A 19,689-nucleotide genomic window follows, 5' to 3' on the forward strand; every position below is an offset into this window, starting at 1 on the left:
TTGGGGCCTCAGTTTCTTTACATTTTTAAAAGAGAGGACTAAACAAAGTTTAATCTTTCAAAAGACCCTTTACTACATGTCCTTATCTACCTTGCCAAAATATTGGACTTGTCCATGACCAAACAGGTTGGGATGAAGGCCATTATTTAGATTATTTTTCTCAAGAATTTCCAGCAATATGTTCTTTGTAGATAAAGAATTACATATTTGTAGAGCTCTAAGCGCTCTTAAAGCTTTTGCCCAACTCCTTCCTTTCCTAAAGGAGACAACAGCAGCTGCAGAAGTAGCCTCCCTGTACCTAGCAGCAACCTCCTGTCTTTAAAGATTTAAACTAAACACATTTTACATTTTAATGAATTTAATTTACAATGTGATGTCCAGTATTGAGATTGCATACTATTTCTTAAAACTTCTTAGAACTCTTAGCTCTAATAAATCAAATTTCTTGTTGGGAGTAAGACTACAAGTTAAAAAAAAATAGAACCTTAGTTTGGAGGAACCTTAAAGGTCATGTCAACTGAAAAAATACTAAATGAATGGGTAGTGAACGGCATGAACATGCTAACAGAGATTGCTTTCTCCAGGTGGAGTGACTCCACAGTCTGGCAGGGACTTTCTGTCCTATTTAAAAATATAGCTAACACCCGTTTGGTGTTCTCTTTGGATGACAAGAGGGATCTTCTGTCATTTTAGTGTCTTCTCCCCCAACCCCCTCACACCTGTGAGGGTTCTTTGACGTTGAGCGTGCACAACCCGCTGCCAGCAAGTGCCCGCTCCGCCAGCTCGCAGGGGAGTTGTGCGCGGTGGCTACAGCCTGTTGATCCCATTTCCTCCTGCTCTAGTCCGGGCTAGGGAGTGGCTCTGCCAGGACTTCCAAGGCTTTTTGTCTTGGTTATTGGTGTTCTCAGGGCTGGAGTGTATTGTTTTCTTCCAGGCAGTCTGGGTTAGCGCTTCAGCTTAGACAGTTCTTGTGAATTCTGTCGTCTTGGGCTGCGTGTAGTCTCTTGTTTCTGCGCTTTCTTCACGCCCTGCCCAGTTTCCTGTTAGCCGATGGGGATCGCTCTTTCTGGACGAAAAGTGTTCAGAGCGGAGCTGAACCTCCCGGAAAATACTCCTCTCTTCCGTGTGCGCCGGATGGGGGTGGGGTGGGCCACAAACTGAACGCCGCTGTCGGGAGAGCTGAGAGGACCTGACATCCCGGGCGGAGGCGGGAGAGGTACCGTTCTCGGGAGTGGGGCTGGGGGGTCAGGAGACCGACGAGGGGCAGCACCCGACTGTCTCGGGGGCAGAGGAGACTTTTATTCAGCTGGAACCGCGCAGCGAGGCCCAAGTGTCTCTGGAGAGATTCGAGGTCCAGAAGGTGGCGGGTGCACCCAAGGGTGCTGGGAGGAAGCTCCAGGTTTCCATTCTTCCCCAGGGACCAGTGTTGTCCCTGCTGCCCCGAAGTGAGGGGGGGCTGGCATTGCCATTGCGGGGTGGACTGCAGAGGTTTCCTGCCTCCTCCCCCTTCTGCCTTCCAGACTGCAAGAATTGTCCATCATGGGGACCCCAGACCATAGAGGCAGTGGAAGGGAGGTTGCCCCAAACCCTATCACCCGATCCTGTCTACCCGCACTGGTCCTATCCGAGGCTGGGTGCGCAGGGGTCCCAGGTGGGCGGGGATCCGTGACCCCTCGCCCCACCGTGGCCGCCGCTCCTGCGGGAACCGGGCGGAGGAGCCGGACGGACCCCTGCCTGGAGGGCGCCTAGCCCGGGCGACCCTTCCCCTGCGAGGGCAGCTGGGGGAACGGAAGATGGCGGCGGCGGCCAGGCGCGGGGTTCCGCGCTCCGCTCGGGCAGAGCCCACCCGCTGACCGCCGCCCCCGCCCTCGCCGGGCGGTGCTGTGTCCCCGCAGGAATCGGAGAGGATGGCCGGGGCCGGAGGCCAGCACCACCCTCCTGGCGCCGCTGGAGGAGCAGCCGCCGGGGCCGGTGCCGCGGTCACCGCTGCCTCTTCCTCGGCGGGGCCGGGAGAGGATTCGTCTGACAGCGAAGCGGAGCAAGAGGGACCCCAGAAACTGATCCGCAAGGTGTCTACCTCGGGGCAGATCCGGACCAAGGTACGGTGGAGGAGGCGAGCCTGAGGGCCGCTTGGAAAGCGGGAGGTAGAGACGGCGCGGGGGCGCTGGAGGGCGCCGGGCGATCCCGGGAAGGCGGGGAAGGAGGGGATGGCGGGGCGGGGCGGGGCCTGGAGTGCGGCCGGGGCGGGGCGGGGCCCAGGGGCGCCGGATCGTGGCGCTGCCGGAAGGATTCCCGGCCGGCGCGCAGGAGGCTGCGAGCTTGGGCTCCCAGGGAGTTCGAATGGCTGAGGCGGGTGCAGGGAATCCGCGGCTCGGCGGGAGCGTGGGAAAAAGCTGACGCACCATCGCGATTTCCCACTTAGGGAAGTTGAAAGGAGAGTTTCAGTTTTTCCTCTCTGCCGTTCCGGGGAGCGTGCGTGTGTGCAGGGCCAACTAGCCCGCTCTGCTGTGAGTCCCTCTGCTTTCCCCCTTAGGCCCACCCAGAGGGTAGGTGGGAGGTGACTCCGGTCAGCCTTTCCTGCCTTTCTGCCCTCTGCTGCAGTCTGGAAGGCAGAAGCCCCGAGGCAGGCCATTGGTACACGGTGCTCGCGGCTTACCTGCACCCTGCATGGCTCCAAGGGCTGGCCAGGCTTTCGTATCGCAGGTTCCCACAAAGTGCAGGGTCCAGAACCATGCATCCATAGTTCCTTTTAATAATGAAAAGTTACCTCTGTGCTATGTGGACATTACCATGTTGTGTTACTCTTGTTAATGGAGCTTGTGCTATCGACCTGTGAGGTCTCAAAGTAAAGTTTAATTTGATCAAGAACATACACAAAGCAAATGCTTATGGATATTAAAGGATTGTTTATATATTCTGATTTTCATCGTAGTTTAAGAATCTTCACAGGGTGAGTCTGTTGTTAGTGGGGGACTTTCACGAAGAATTTGAAGAGGGAACCAATAACGTCATTGGATTTGGGTACCATCTTTAAAAATAAATTTGCAAAAAAATCATTCTACACCTATTTTTATGAAAAATTTTCCCCTAAGGTCAGTGAACTCCTATTTGGAAACATAATTTTTATTAAATGCTTGGGGAGGCCAGTCATGGTGGCTCACGCCTGTAATCCCAGCAATTTGGGAGGCCAAGGCAGGAGGATCACTTGAGACTGGGAGTTCCAGAACAGCCTGGCCAACGTGATGAAACCCCATCTCTATTAAAAATACAAAAATTAGCTGGGCTTTGGGGCACGCACCGGTGATCCCAGCTACTCGGGAGGCTGAGGCAGGAGAATCAATTGAACCTGGGAGGCGGAGGTTGTGGCAAACAGAGATTGCGCCACTGCACTCCAGTCTGGGCGACAGTTTAGACTGTCACACACACACAAAAAGCTAGTGGATTGTTTGTATTAGTCTGCTTCTTTATTTTCTGAAATACACATATATAAGAACAACACAAACACAACTGTTGACAAGATGCACTTACTAAAGAGTTAGGGATTCAGTCGTTTTAGTTAAGTGCACATCTTGTAACTCCTTTTAATAGTGACGTTTTTGCGTTTGTAGTAAATTAAGAATATAGCATTTAATGTATTTTTAGAAGATTAAGGCTAAACAGGGACTTTCCTAAAACTATTTTTTAACATTTCAAATCTTAATTCTGAAAAAAGTTCATAAAACTGTTAATGATGGGCAAAATGCACTGACATTCAACACACTTGAAATTCTAGCAACATTTCATTTCATAATAAAAAATTGTCTCTCATCATGGCAAAATATATGTGCTAAATGTTTTTATTAGAAAGTCCGACAGAAAATCAAAAAGAAATTGTATAGGGGCCGGTGTAAAAAGATAAAAAGAAATTGTATAGGGGCTGGGTGTGGTGGCTGATGCCTGTAACCTCAGCACTTTGAGAGAACAGGGTGCTTGAGGATCACTTAAGCCCAGGAGTTCAAGGCTGCAGTTAACTGAGATTGTGCCATTGCACTCCAACCTGAGCAATGAAGCAAGACTCTGTCTCTTAAAAACAAACAAACAAATGTGTATGTTACATATTTATATGAAATGGTCAAAATTCTATGCATATTTATCAGTATTAACCAGTATATTTATACTGTTTGAAAGAAAACTTAGAGGTGGCTCTAAATTGAAGTGAATCAAGTCGAACAAATTTGTTGGGAGTACCACTATATTTTATAGGTCTCATGCGCTCATTGTAATAGCTAAGATTATATGTTTATGGAGACTAAAAGTAAATTTTAAAAGCACATTATTTTTGATTTTCTGTCAGACTTTCTAATAACATTTAGCACATATATTTTACCATGATGAGAGATAATTTTTGATTGTGAAATGAAATGTTGCTTAAATTTCAAAAGTATATTGAATGTCAGAAATTCTGCATTTTACACTTTCTCGTATGTTAGAGTGCATGTAAGTTCATCAACATTTTCATATGTGAACACCTGAGATCAGGGTATAAGATTTCTGAGACCAGTGAACTTCAGCCTCATACCCTACCTCCTACAGTCGGGACTGTTCATGTATGTCACAGACTTCATCATTTACATCTTTTATTCACATATACCGATTCTTGGGGAAGAATGTGAGAACAATAGGGAATTTATAGAATGAGAACTACTAAATTTAACTGTTGGTTCCCAGTTATGATCCAGATGACAATTAAGGGAAGGATCTTGAGAAAAAGACAAATGCTGTGTCCCTTCCACAGGTGTGTAAGATGGGAGCACCTGGAGGAGAGGTAGGCCCTAAGATTAGCTCGAAGCCCAGTCATATTTAAGACAACACAAGCAGTTCTTGCTCATCTATTCTGCTCTGTCAGTAGGTCACAACTGGCCAACTATGGAATGCTTCGTATGGGTCAACCTAAAATGTCATCATTTAATTAACCAGTTCTTTGCAGAAGTAAATATCGGTTGTTTTAGGACAATGCACTAATCTCAGCTTTTTTTATAGTGGATTTGATGACTTTTTAAGTAAATAATGGAACTAGTTTAAAAAAAAATCTACAATTTTTAAGTAAATGAAATCATTGTGGCTTAATGAAATCCTCATGTATATTTTAGCACCCTCATCACAACTCCATACAGTATACTTTTTGTTCCCATTTTCATTTTCCATTTTTTCCTGGTTTCTTTGTATGTCTATGTTGTCCTTTCTACTAGTTTCCTGTTTTTCACTTTTTTCCTTTCTCTGAATAACCTAAGTGAAATGTCAGGTGGTCTCATCTAGCCACTCAAGTGCTAAACACTAAATAATTTTATGGCTGCCTTTATTTCCCAAAGACAAAAAGTCACTTATGTACAGAAGTGAAAGTGGTGCCGATGTAGGAGAGCCAAAATGGAGTCTTAACACTTGTCATATCTCTTCCTCCTCTTTACCTTCTTGAGTTTTTGGATTTGCATTCAGATGTACTGTTGTAGAGAATTTTACAGGTATTTACTGAGAATAAGACATTTTTGAAACAACGCTAATACAGATTCAGACGAATTGGGTTTTGAAAATGAATGTGAAAGAGGCTTTGCGTGCTTTTTGTTGGCCCATGAATACTGCAGCCTTTCATTTTACAAGAATGGATGGAAGAACGTTGGTCAGGCTTACAGCCTAGAACTGTTCAACCATCATAAACCAAACCGTATAAACAAATGGAAACTATCTCGATGACTTTTTCTGTCCCTGAGTCAGCTCAGCTAAGGTCTTGAAGCTTCACGTGTCAAAAATACTTCCTGATGAGGTTTATTGTGTTCCCATTTATTTATTTATTTTGACAGTTATATGTCTTCTTACAGCTAATGGCCACAAATGAGTCTCTAAATTTAGGTTAAACATACCTAAACAATAAAAAGATATTCAGAAATTTGCATCAATATTTTATCTAGGCTGAGCGTGGTGGCTCATGCCTACAATCCTACCACTTTGGAAGGCCAAGGTAGGACAATAGGTTGAACCCAGGAATTCAAGACTCACTTGGGCAACAGTGAGACTCCATCTCTAGGAAAAAAACAAACCCAAAACAAGACAAAAAAAACACACCAGTATTCCATCTGGATTAAGATATATTTTTGGTGCAGCAAACCACCGTGGCACATGTATACGTATATAACAAACCTGCACATGCTGCACATGTATCCCAAAACTTAAAGTAAAATTAAAAAAATATAAATCTTAATAAAAAAATATCTTTTTAAGCCCTAAGGATAATGATCACATTCTTCAATTAATATCTTGGTTTTGATTTAATATGAAGGATGTGTAAATAAACTCCTATTCTTTTGTGGTAAGGCAGTATATGAAAATATTGGTTTGCATTTTTCACTGCCTTACAAAATACCGTTTGTGCCATTAAAACATTATCTTTCACCACAAACCCTAGGTAAAGTGCACTGGGGAAGACTTACTCTGTGTTTTTGAAATTGTAGGTGGTAGCCTGTTACTGGGTCATGATGGTTTATGTCCAGCATTTAAAAGAGAAGCAGAGTAAATTAGGACATATTATTTAAAACTTTTAGCTAGAGTTCTGTGTGTGAACATGGGAATCATGATGATCCAAATAGGTAGGAAACAGAAACATGGCCAGAAGAATATGAGGAAAGGAGAGTAAAGTGATACTGACAGATTTGTTGTTCAGAAACTCACTATGAAATGAGAAGCAAGTAGTAACGTTTACATTTTGATAGGTGATGAGTAGAAAGTCATTAACACACATCCAGGCCAGAAGTTGTCTAACTTTTCCCATAAAGGGCCCAATAGTAAATAGTTTAAATTCTGTGGGCCATAAGGTTTCTGCTGAAATTATTCAACTCAGAGAATGGAGGTTACCAAGAAGGGAGGGGTTGGGGAGAACTGGAGAACTCCAGAATAATTCTGGGGAATAAGTTCTTACTCTGGAGAATAGAATAAATTCTTTCGTACAGCAAGGTGACTGTAGTTAATAATAAAGCATTGTATACTTGAAAATTGCTAAGAGTAGATCTTAAATGTTCTCACCACAAAAAAATAAGTATGTGAGGTGATGGATATGTTAATTCACTTGATTCAATTATTTCACAATGTATACATACATCAAAAAATCACTGCATATACCATAAATATATACAGGTTTTGCCAATTATACCTTAGTAAAGAAAAAGAAAAAAATTACTTTGCCACTGTAGTATAAAGCAGCCACAGGCAATACTTTAAGTGTTTCTATGTTCTGACAGAACTTTAAGGACACTGAAATTTGAATTTCATATACTTTTTATGTGCTAAGAAGTATTATTATCCCTATTTTTTTTTTTTTTTTTTTTTTTTTTTTGAGACGGAGTCTCGCTCTTGTTACCCAGGCTGGAGTGCAATGGCGCGATCTCGGCTCACCGCAACCTCCGCCTCCTGGGTTCAGGCAATTCTCCTGCCTCAGCCTCCTGAGTAGCTGGGATTACAGGCTTGAGCCACCGCGCCCGGCCATTATCCCTATTTTTAAAAAATCAGTTTAAACATGTGAAAACCTTCTTAGCTCGTTGACTATATAAAATCAGGTGGCCGGCAGGATACTGCCCGTGGATATAATCTGTGACCTTTAGTTTGCTGGCACCTGTATTAGAAAATGGAACATAGTATAGTTAGGTTTCCCAAGTATTGTGAAGTTAAGGTGCTGCTAAATACAGTCCGCATTTAAGGGACCAAATAAAGCTAGATTTCAGTCCATTTAAAAAATCTCAACTTTGTAGAACATTTTATTTTTAGCTTGGTTTGCGTCTTTGCTTCCATTTTAATGTGACCTAAATATAGACTGGAAATTCTGACTCTCAGTACAGTAATATATGGTATAACAGCTTTCTTTCCATTTTGATTACAAGTTAAACATGATATCCCGTTATTAAAGATAAGAGACATAATAAATAATTTACCAAACCTTTACATATAACCTAAAGATGCCTTATTTGAAAGTATCTAAATTTAGAACTCTTTCACTTAGTTTAAGTTTGCTTGTTTGCTGTTGTGGTAGAGGCGAAGGTTACATGAAACTACTATTATGAAGTATGTGGAGCTCCTTTCTGTTTCCAGGGTACAGTGTTTTTCACTCATATTGGATTTGTTAGGCTTTAGTTACTCAGGAAATATGTTTATAAGCAAAGGTTTTAATTAAAGAGAGTTTGTTTTACATCTAAGAATAGACCTTTGAAAAAGACCATAACATGTTAGTACATTACAGTTTCCCTTGGCAAATTTGTTTGGTTTTGTTGGATATTGAGTATTTTACTCTATGACTATTTAGTCACTGGAAACACATCTGTAGCTGGGCACCGTGGTTCCTGCCTGTAATCCCAGCAATTTGGGAGGCTGAGCTGGTAAGATTGCTTAAGGCCAGGAGGCTGAGACCAACCGGAGCGAAACAAGGAGGCCTCATCTCTATAAAACATTAAAAAATACGAAAGTTAGCTGGGCATCGTGGCACCTGTGGTGCCAGCTACTGGGAACCACTGCACTGCAGCCTGGGTGACAGAGCAAGACCTTGCCTCTAAAAACAAAAGAAAGAAAGAAACATTTGTATTTTTGAGTTGGTCAAAAGATTTAAAAATGGTCAACAACTATTAGTGATAGTAGTTTTAATTTAGGAGTCAATGTGCATCATTTCCATTTTATATAGTTCCCTATTTTTTTTTCAAATGCTCATATATGGTAATAATTCTCTCCCTCCTGCTTTTTGTTATGTGGCTATTTGGGAGACTGTTAGGCTTCTGTTTTATATGAGGGAATATGGTTAACTTTATCATGTGTAGAACTGGAATCTCTGACCTTCTCACTGTGCCATTTGAGTATCAGCACTTTTTCAGACCACCAGAATGTAATTTAGTATAATAGATCTTTTAAAATACAAGCTTGGTGCATTTAATTTAGGAATTTAAAAAATACTTTTCTACTTAGCATTTTATTGGTTGCAGAGCAGTTTTCTATACATGATGTTATGGAACAGTTGTGTACAGTTACCTGCATTTTACAAGCAGTTATACTGAGACCAAGTTTGAATATCTACTGAGTAATTGGCAAAGCTGGAACTCAAAAGCAGTTTCTTCTAATGATTGTACTCTATATCCCTTTCACAATGGATTAAAATGGGTGGTTTCCAGATGCCTTGCTTTCAGTAGCTTCATAGCTTCTTGGGCAGTGAAACTTTAATCTATAGCATACAAACGTGTGTGTGTGCAGGCAGGCAGGCTGCTTGCTTCTCTTGGCCCCTCTTTCCTTCCCCTTCCCTTCCCTCTTTCTTTTCTCCCTTAAATTCCCCTTCTCCTCTCCCCTCTTTTCCTCATCCTTCCTGCTCCTGCTTTTATTAATTTGTTTAACCCGTGAGCATATCTCTCATCAGTGTTTTAGGTTTCATAATGCCTTTTTGCATTTGGATCCTGTGGTTTTAGTGACACATACATGACTGCACATTTGAAAAGTAAATTTTGGAATAAAAAATTTCAGCTGAAATTTATATTTATTTGAATTAAACAAAAATTATTGAGACTTTTTAAAGTAACTTTAAAAGGACTGTTTCAGAAGAAAATACTTCTAGGTACCTAACTCTGCAAATAGGTTTTCAAAGAAAACTATTAGTTTCACTTCTGTAAGGTAAGGTGCTATTTCTGAAAGGTCATGATATACTGTTAAAAAAAATCATGTGAAATAATTTTCCACATGGCCTATTAAAACATATTTGAGGAAAAATATGAGTAAAATTTATTTTTACCTCTCTAGGGAACGAAAACAACAGGATTTTTCTTTTTTGGTCTCCTTTTCTCCATCTCACTATTTTAATTAGGTAAGAAAAAGTATAAGAGTTTATATCTGAGCAGACATGGTGATTTGAGTTGCATTGTTCATCTATACTCATGTAGTACTTTAAAATTATGTAATATAGTATTTGATGCTTATAAGAATGTGTAATATCTCTGTAGTTTGTGAAGCACAATGGTAAAATGAACACCTGTGAATCCATCTTCAGAGTGGGAACATGTTCAGTATCCTATATCTTCCTGTGTGCTCCTTCTCAGTTTACTCCTTTGTTGCTCCTCAATTCATGCATTTGAAGAAATATCTATGGTGTTCCAAGTACTGTTGTAGGTGCCAGGGATAGAGCAGTAAGCAAAAAATATATAAAAACCTCTGTCCTCATGGAGCTCACATTTTCATGCAGGGAGAATTTATGAACCTGTAGATATGTGAAATGCATAGAATATGAGAAGGCGAGAAGTGCTATAGAGAGAAATAAAGCATGGCTCTGAGTGGAGGTGAGTGGGAAGGGATTTTTAGGCAATGAGCCATGTGGACCTCTGGGGGAAGAGCAGGATAAGTAGAAGGAACAGCAGCTGCAAAGAGGAGTTCAGTGGGATTGAAAGGAGTTGGGGGAACCAGGCAGAAAGTTGAAAGTGAGTTAACATTGTCAAAAGTAAGGTACTACAGAGAAAAGTTCTTAGCCTGGGGTTCATGCATCCCTGGTTTGGTTGGGTTTTAGAGGGCCCACTCAGAAGGTTAAAACCATTGATTCGTGAAGGGGAACTGCAGGTCAGAAAATAGAAGATAGATGAAAAAAATACATATATATATATATAGTAAGTCCTCACTTAACATCATTGATAGATTCATGGAAACTGACTTTAAGTGAAATGACGTATAACAAACCAATTTTCTTTCTCATTATAATGAAATAATGTTGCATGAAAAAATGTTATGCTAGGACCTACTGTATATCATTTCACTTAACATCACAGTTTCTGAGAACCTGTTGATTTTGTTAAACAAGGACTTACTGTATGCACATTATAATTCCACAGTTATATTGAACTCTTGAATATAAATCAGCTGCCATCATTTTCATCTGCAGAAATGTTAAATTTGCCAGTGGGTTCAATTAAATGAAGTGAGCCAGCAGCATAGAATAGCAAGGTTCCTGGAGAAATTAGATAGTGTTGGGTTTGATTTTCAGCTCTTTCATGTACTTTTTGTGTTTTTAGAATGACTTCAGACATGTTCCTTAACAGGACAGAGAATGTTGTGCCCACCGATACCTGTATTTTTCTGTTCTTGATCCACTGTTAGACTTCCTTTTCCCCTTGCAGATAGGTGAAGCTATGTAACTGACTTCTGGCCAGTGAAATGCAGGTGAGAGTGATGTCTGTCAGTTAGCCTCTCAAGCCGTTTGTGGGACTCTCCATGCCCTGTATTTTCCCTCACCTGCCAGGTAGACGTAGATTATCCAGTGGAAGGAGCCTGTATTCCTGAATGACTTCATGGAACAGAGCCCTTTGTGCTCCTCTCTGAATCCCATGAGCCACACTGGATTGTGACATGAGGGGGGAATAGACCTTTATTGTGTTAAGTCCCTGAGATTTGGGCATCGTTTGCTATAGCAGTTAGCATACTCTGAGCAATACATGTCATCACTTTGAATTGAGGATTTCTCATTTCCAAATTGGATGTAGTATTTCTACCTTGTAAGATGATTAAAGAAATAGAAAGTATGTTTTTATATCTATAATTATTATAATTATTTAAAAAATTGGTATTAAAATTCTGATAATTACTCCTGTGTGTCTTTTACATAATTTAATCAGTGGTGTGGCCTATACACACCAGATTTTTTTTTGACAATTTTTTTGTTGACAATTATTCAAGTGTCATTTTTTTTTTTGGAAACGGAATCGCTCTCTGTTGCCCAGGTTGGAGTGCAGTGGTGCAATTTTGGCTCACTGCAACCTCCACCTCCGGGTTTAAGCAGTTCTCCTGCCTCAGTCTCCCTAGTAGCTGGGATTACAAGTACGCTCCACCGCGTCTGGCTAATTTTGTATTTTTAGTAGAGATGGGGTTTCACTGTGTTGGCCAGGCTGTTCTTGAACTCCTGACCTCAAGTGATCTGCTCGCCTTGGCCTCCCAAAGTGATAGGATTACAGGCGTGAGCTACCGCGCTCAGCCTTCAAGTGGCTTATGAAACAATATTTTAATAAGGATGAATGACCACTTGGAGGTGGCAGTGGAAATAACTGGCCAGGTTGGCGTTTAGGCCAATTCTGTGGTGCTTTGTATGGCCAGTTCTACTTAATCTTGAAATGGTCTTTCTAAGAGTCTTCCTGTCTGCCCCTCTTCAGCTTCTATTTACTCTTCGTACTATTGCAGTCTCGCTTTGGCCCCAGCTGCTATTTTATGAAACTTCTTTTGCAAAGGCCCTTAATAATTTTAATTGCTAAAATCCAATGGTCTCTAGTTTTCAGTCAGCTGCTTCCTGCCAATTTGGATGCTATTGACCACTTTCTTCTCACATCTTCTTTCGCTTTCAAAGTTTAAGTTCTCTTATCTTTTTTTTTTTTTAAGACAGTCTCACTCTGTCACCCAGGTTGGAGTGCAGTGGCACAATCTCGGCTCACTGCAACCTCTGCCTCCTAGGTTCAAGTGATTCTCCTGCTTCAGCCTCACGAGTAGCTAGAATTACAGGTGCATGCCACCATGCCTGGCTAATTTTTTTATTCTTAGTAGAGACAGGGTTTTGCCATGTTGGCCAGGCTGGTCTCAGACTCCTGACCTCTGGTAATCCGCCTACCTCAGCCTCCCAAAGTGCTGGGATTACAGGCATGAGCCACTAGCCCGGCCAAGTTCTCTTATCTTTCTTACTATCTTTTCACTGCCTCTTCACCACTATCCCTAATTTCTTTATTTATTGCCAAATGTTTTTGTTTCCTAGAAGTCTTAACTCTGCCTTTTCCTAAGTTAATTTGATCAGTTAGATTAGGCTTTGACCACCAGCTCTATGGGTCTTTTTCTAGCCTGTACTTCTGAGATCTGGGCCTGTAGTTCCTTTGCCTACCGGACATTTCCTGTAGGGGGTCCCCTAGCCATCTCAGCCTCATGTTCTCAAACAACAGATTTGTGTACAGTCTCCTTACTCCCCACCACATTTTGCTCCACAGCCTTATATCCTATAGATTAAACTGCCTTGTATAGAAGGGATTGCCTTATAATTAACCTTGACTTTTTGTCTTGCTAATCACCATCATTAATGCATTTGCTTTCATCAAATACCCATTCAGTGCCTGCTATCACCAGGCATAGTGTTAGGTGCTGGGGATTTAGAAGTGTATGAAAGAGACACATCCCTACCCACAGGGACCTCACTCATTGTCAGCGGTCACCAAATTTGGTCAGTTCTGCATGTGTTAGATCTTATGTAATCCTCATGGTAAAACTTTAAGGTAGGTAAGTACAGTTATTCTCTCCTTCTTAGAAATAAGGAAAGCAAAGATTAGATAAGTAACGTGCCACAGGTTATATATGTCAAGTGACTTGTTTGATGCCTGATTTAACTGATACTGAAGCAGCTGCGTTATCTGGGGTATATGCCCTGGGGTTCCTTGTCACATACCAGGAAAATTTAGGACATGGACACACAGGAGGAGTTTAGGAGGGGAGGTTTAATAGGTAGAATAGAAGAGAAAGAGAAACAACTTCTTCCATAGAGGAAGGGGTCTCCTAGCAGAAAGGACCGACTGGTGGCAAATGTACCGAGTTTTATAGTCTAATTTGAGGAGGTGGTGTCTGATTTACATGGGGCTCGCAGATTGGTTCAATCACGTATGATGTTTACACAGCACATGTGGAAGGCTGGTCACCCCACCCTAATCTTATGCAACTGGGCTTTCCAGTTGCTCTGTGCCATCTTGTCTGCTCCTTACAATACACGTGGCTGGCAGAGAAGGGAAGATGGAACTGCCATCTTGAAAATGTCTAGTCCTTAGTTCCTGTTGGCATTCACCCATGCAAGCTCCTAGCTTATAGGCTGCTCTTTATTAAAAAATGATTTGGGGCTGCTTTTCATTAAAAAGAAAAGCCTTACTGAGGACTCCCATACCTTTGCTATCTGTCTAAGTAATTCCTTCTTAACTCCTATGTCATTATGATATACTGTCCCTTTGCTGCATGAATCTCTCATGAATTCATTTCTCCCTCTCCATTTGCTGCTTACCCTAACTTCATTTAACCTTTATTATCTGTCATTTGGATTTGTGTATTTCCTCTCTTCTTCATACTGTACTCCGCTGCCAGAGTTATCTTTATAAAAGAGAAATATGATACATCATACATTTTGCATAAGCTCTTAGACATTGCCCATTACTGGTGGATAAAGTCTAAATTAATCTTTCCTAATTTGATACTAAATGACCTTTCTATTCATTCAACCAATTTTTACTGAGTTCTAGTCTAGGTTCTGGGATGGTAAAAGAACATAAAAGCCCTGCTGTTAGAGAGCTTATAGTCTATCAAGGGAGAAGTTAATTAACATACAAACAGACACAGTTTTATCATATAGCTGGTGTTCATAAGCATAATGAAGGAAGATAAAGCAGGGTAAAGGGAGAAGGAGAGGGGTGTGTGTGTGTGTGTGCGCGCATGCACGTGTGTGTGTGTGTGTGTGAATATTTTGGTTGAATTGACCAGGATAGACTCTTTGATAAGGTAATATTTGAACAGAGATATTAGTGAAATGACAGAAGCTATGTATGCAGATATCTGGGCTCAAAGCACCCCAGGCAGAGCCAATGCCATGGTATTCCAGTTGTGTTCTCTGTCACTGTCATTCTCTGTCCAGTCATGCAAAACGCTTCTCTGTTCCCACTGTAAGGCAGGCATTTTCATCCATCCAAATGTTACAGATATCTCCCTTTTCCTACTTCTGTTAGATTTATTTTTATTTATATACCATTACTTCCCCACATTTTTCAAAATATTCAAAATGGTTTATATTCCACACTGTGTATTAAGCTTAGGTAAAATAGGGCTAGAGAACTATGAGATTAGGAGGATAGGAGGAAGGTTAGAAGGCTGAAACGTAGAATGGGGTGTCTTGCACAGCTAGAGATGAGTTGTAAATTTGATCCCAGGTAGCCAGAGCAACAAGACCAGTTATAAAATTGTATTACCAGTGGCAAAAAAAGCCCTCTAGATTTTAAGGGGGAAAAGCTTTTGTAGCTTTTCTTGGGGGAACCAAGGACATGTGTTCTATCAGTCTTTGTTGCGGGTGGGAGTGAGGGCTGCAATACCTGTTCCCCTCACCTCCATCCACTTGGGAGGTGTCCTTATGATGTCCTCCCTTGTGAGATCCAGATGTAATTCAGACTTCAACTTTGTGTGACAGTAGTTCTGTAGGAGATATAATTAAGGCAGTTTTAGTTACTGCTAACTCCAGGCATAAAATCCAAATTATTTTTGAAGATTGAATACTTTAAACAGTTCTCTGGTTAAACCAAGCATCTGCTGAAATACTTTTAAAGTGTAGAATCTCAGATTATCTGCTGTTTTTACTTATTTACTCAGGTGTAGTTGATACAAGGGGATCGAGTGATAGTTCTTAGCTATTATGGGAAGAAAAATCTGGTATTTCTTGGCAGCTCTCATAAAAACTGATAAAATGGTTCTACATTCAGGTTTAAAAAATGTGTCTGTAGAGCTTTCTGACTGCATTGCCGAATATTAAAAGCTGTGTATGTTTTAGGATTATTGTGAAAATAGTGTTGACCTCATGGACCCTTCCTTGCAAAAGGTTGGAAACACTCAAAAATCCTGCTAGGACAATGTATCTGGACCTATTTTTTTTTTGAAAAGAGTGCCATGAGGGTATCTGGAGGAAGAGCAGAGCAAGCAGAAAGAACAGCAAATGCAAAGGCTTTGAGGAAGAGACACACCTGACACATTCCAGGAATGAGCACTCCCAGAACAGCTGACACATTCCAGCTGGAAGGAAGGGAGTGAGGGGAAAGTGAGTAGCAGGAAAAAAAAGAGATCGAGGAGCAGCAGAGAGGTTGCTGTGGCAATTTCCTTGACAGTTTAGTACAGTGGTTAGCACCTAATTAGCACTTAATAGATGCTAGTTATCATATTAATATTAAAAGAATACCATTGCCAATCCATTAGCAAGTTTGAGCTTTAAAATAAAACCAGCATCTAAAACAAACCCTTTAAACAAGAGGAGGGAAGTGAAGCAATGGCTGGAGGGGGTTGTTGGAGTCAAGGTAGAGCTTTTTTAAAAAAAAAAGTGAAATGGCTTTTTTAGGAGAAAGAGACTGTAGGCTGAGGAGAATAATCCAGTTGAGAGAAGAGATTAAATGATGCAGAAAAAGAGAGGAGAATTACTGGAGCAATGCCCTTGTATATGCGAGATGGGGTGGGATGGCATGAGGAGCTGGGTTTCTGGGACTGGGTCCATTTTTCCTTACAAGTCAGTTTATCCATAATAGGCAGTAGGGGCAAAGATTGGCATTTCTAGAAATTATTTTCTGATTCTTTTGATTTTCCCAGGGGAATATGAAGCTAGGTCGTCAGCTGAGAATGAAGACGGGGGAGTGGGTATGGAGGTCTGAGGCTAGAAGAAAGGTAGGAAATGCTCGAGCAGGAGAATGGGAAAGGACATGGACTAGAGAAATGCAGCAGTGTAAATATCAAGTTGCATTTAGGGCACACCTGAGGGGGTGACCAGGACTATAAGCACTGTCATCCTGGTGTGGGATCATGATCAGCTGCTTGGGTGCAGTAAGTGAAGTGGAGGACAGGATCAAACCACTGTTGTGGTTTGTCTGTGTATGCCAGGGAGAGTGTGGGTGGATATAGTGACAAGCTTTGGAAATGATGTTGGATGAAGAGTGAGGGCTTGAGTCAGGTCCTCGGGAGTAACCACGGGTCTGAGCAGCTGAGGTAGGAAGGAAGAGAAGACTGTTGGCAAAGGTTAAGTCCAAAAATTAAAGTTTAATCATTCAGATTTTTTTTTTTTTGGGACGAAGTCTTGCTCTGTCGCCAGGCTGGAGTGCAGTGGTGTGATCTCGGCTCACTGCAACCTCCCGGTCCCAGGTTCAAACGATCCTCCTGCCTCAGGCTCCTGAGTAGCTGGGACTATAGGCACGCACCACCATGCCCAGCTAATTTTTAGTAGAGTCAGGGTTTCACCATGTTGGCCAGGCTGGTCTTGAAGACTTGACCTCGTGATCTGCCTGCCTTGGCATCCCAAAGTGCTGGGATTACAGGCATGAGCCACTGTGACTGCATTCAAATTTAAAAAAAGGAAAGAGAAAAAAAGAGCATTAAAATAAACTATGTATTTTAATGATTTAAAATATGCTTTAGAGATGCATTAACAGCAGGTTTTGCTGGGGAAAATCTCTGGCTCATGTATGCACAGCTGGGGGCCCTCTTTAGTAAAACACAAAGACTATTTTACTTAGAATACAAAAAAGAAAGTTTCCCAAAGAAAGAAATAAATTTGGTTTGGAATTTTTTTTTTTAATATACAAGTGAAACCCTGAAATGCATTAAAGAACGTGAGTCCCAGTTCAGGTTCCTATTGGGCAAGTTACAGAACCTCTCCAAACCTTACCTTTCCTCATATGTAAACGTTATTAAGGATATTCTGAGGATTAAGGATATTCAGCCTGGCATACAGTAAGTGCTAGTAAATGTTAACTGTGTATTCTGGAATCTTGACGTGAAGGGCACTTTTTCCAATAGGGCACCTCTGAACGTCAGAAGGATGTGAGTGAATGAGGAGCTAGTGAAATCATCCAGTCACAGTTAAAGAATTCTCACGCTTGTTCTGCCTTGGACAAGCCAGAAACCAGAACTGTTTGTAAACCTTTTGTAAGTTGAGTATCATCTAAGTAGATAGAGCTTTTATCATAGATCTAGTTACAATTCCATAGTAGGAAAGGAAGAATGTTGAAGGAAATTCAACCTTCCCTTGGTAATAAACACGTGTACCTTATCGTCATTGATGTATGTCACAACAATTCTAAATTATTACCATTTGTGTATTTGTGGTCTTACTCTTTCTCTTCTTAAAGAGGCAGCACCCTGGCCTGTTGGGTCAACCCCTTCATTCTCCTTTGCTATGGAACAAGAGAGTAGATATAATGAAGGGAGAGGAGAGAATCACTTTATGGCATTATTGCCTTAAGGCCCCAGGGTGTGTGGAGTAATTGAGGCTCTGGAGTGAATAGGTGAATCACAGGAACTTGACTCTCCTGTACAATGGTGGAGTGGGGGTAGTTGAAGGGAGAGGTGGATGAGCATACTCTAGGAAATATTTGGGTGAGGAAGGAGGCCAGGGTCCCATCTGAGTAAGTAAGGGAAATAGCCAGTAGTAAAATGTGGATTATTGTTATCATTATAACCCCATGTTTATCTGTAAGCTGATAAAGCTTGGGGAGCTTGATGTACTCTTTAACGTAAACAATATGGTCATGTGATATAGAAAACATTAAAATTATTATTGTTACTTTTTAAGACAGTCTCCTTCTGTGACCCAGGCTGGAGTGCTGTGGTGTGATCTCAGTTCACTGTAACCTCTGCCTCCCAGGTTCAAGTGATTTTCCTGCCTCAACCACCCAAGTAGCTGGGATTACAGTCACCCACCACAATGCCTGGCTAATATTCTTGTATTTTTAGTGGAGATGGGGTTTCATCATGTTGTCCAGGCTGGTCACTCCTGACCTCAAATGATCCACCTGCCACAGCCTCCCAAAGTGCTGGGATTACAGGCATAAGCCACTGCACCCAGCTGAAAACAATAGAATTATGAAGCAATTCTACATCATGTTCACAGCAGCATTATTCATAGGAGCCAAAAAGTAGAAGCAATCCAAGTGTTCATTGATGGATGAATGGATAAACAAAATGTGGTACACACATATAATGGGACATTATTCAGCCTTGAACTGGAGGGCAATTCTGACAGGTTACTGTGAAGTGAAAGATCACATTTTCAGGTGTCAGGCAATCTTTACTGCAATTTGCTGACATTATTGAACACAGCACCACATTTAGCATATTTTCACATAACAAAAACCACTATATGTACATACTTAACGTTTTATCCTGTTGATCTTCCTTATTCATGGGTTCAGTATTTGCTAATTTGCCTACTCACTAACATTTATTTGTGACTCCAAAATCAATACTAGTGGTGCTTTCACAGTCATTTGTGGACATGCATAAAATGTGATTTTTCACATGCGAAAAATTGGAGTTGCCCAATGTGCACATTCACAGCTAAGGTGGAACCTTGCTGTGCTCCGTCTTCTTGTTTCAGCTCTCATGCAATAAACAAGCGCCCTTTCATGACATGCTTTTTGCATTTTTGTACTTTTTGTTGATGATGTCACTGTTTACAGAGGCCCCCTGTGCTGAAGTGCTGTCTGGTTTTCCTAAAAGCAGAAGGTTTTATGATACGTATTATTGAAAAAATATGTGTGTTAGACAGGCTTCCTTCAGGCGTGAGCTATAGCGCTGTTTGCCCTGAGCTCAGTGTTAATGAATCAAGTATACTTACATTCTGTTTAAAGAATTTATATGTATGTTTTATTAAGAATATAACTTATATAACATGTGATGTTGTGTGTGTCATATATATTCTGTTAATGTATATGTATACACACATATTCTTTAAATGGAAGCACACATAAAATGAAATTATATGTTGATTAATTGACAAAGATTTTGTGACCAGAGGCTTGCAGGAACCTAAACCTAGTACTTCCCATAGGGGCAGTGGTTCAATATCAGTTAATCCAGAGTTGTAGTGACTTTATTGAACGTAACTACTGCAAATAATGAGTATCAAATGTG

At 41.3% G+C, this 19,689-nt stretch overlaps 1 protein-coding gene across 2 annotated transcripts in view; it reads left to right on the forward strand.

Annotated features, from left to right (window-relative positions):
* The first annotated feature begins 1,907 nt into the window (after window positions 1-1,907).
* The window catches only part of DGKH (diacylglycerol kinase eta), a 194,560-nt gene continuing 176,778 nt past the window's right edge, over window positions 1,908-19,689 (forward strand). For both annotated transcript variants that reach the window (XM_012476780.3, XM_012476781.3), the window contains exon 1: window positions 1,908-2,099. In XM_012476780.3, the coding sequence (XP_012332203.2) occupies window positions 1,908-2,099 (192 nt within the window). The remainder of the gene's footprint in view (window positions 2,100-19,689) is intronic.

This window comes from Aotus nancymaae, unplaced genomic scaffold (genome assembly GCF_030222135.1).
Source record: "Aotus nancymaae isolate 86718 unplaced genomic scaffold, 86718_ANA_hifiasm-v0.15.2.pri h1tg000043l, whole genome shotgun sequence".
NCBI classification, from domain to species: Eukaryota; Metazoa; Chordata; class Mammalia; order Primates; family Aotidae; genus Aotus; species Aotus nancymaae.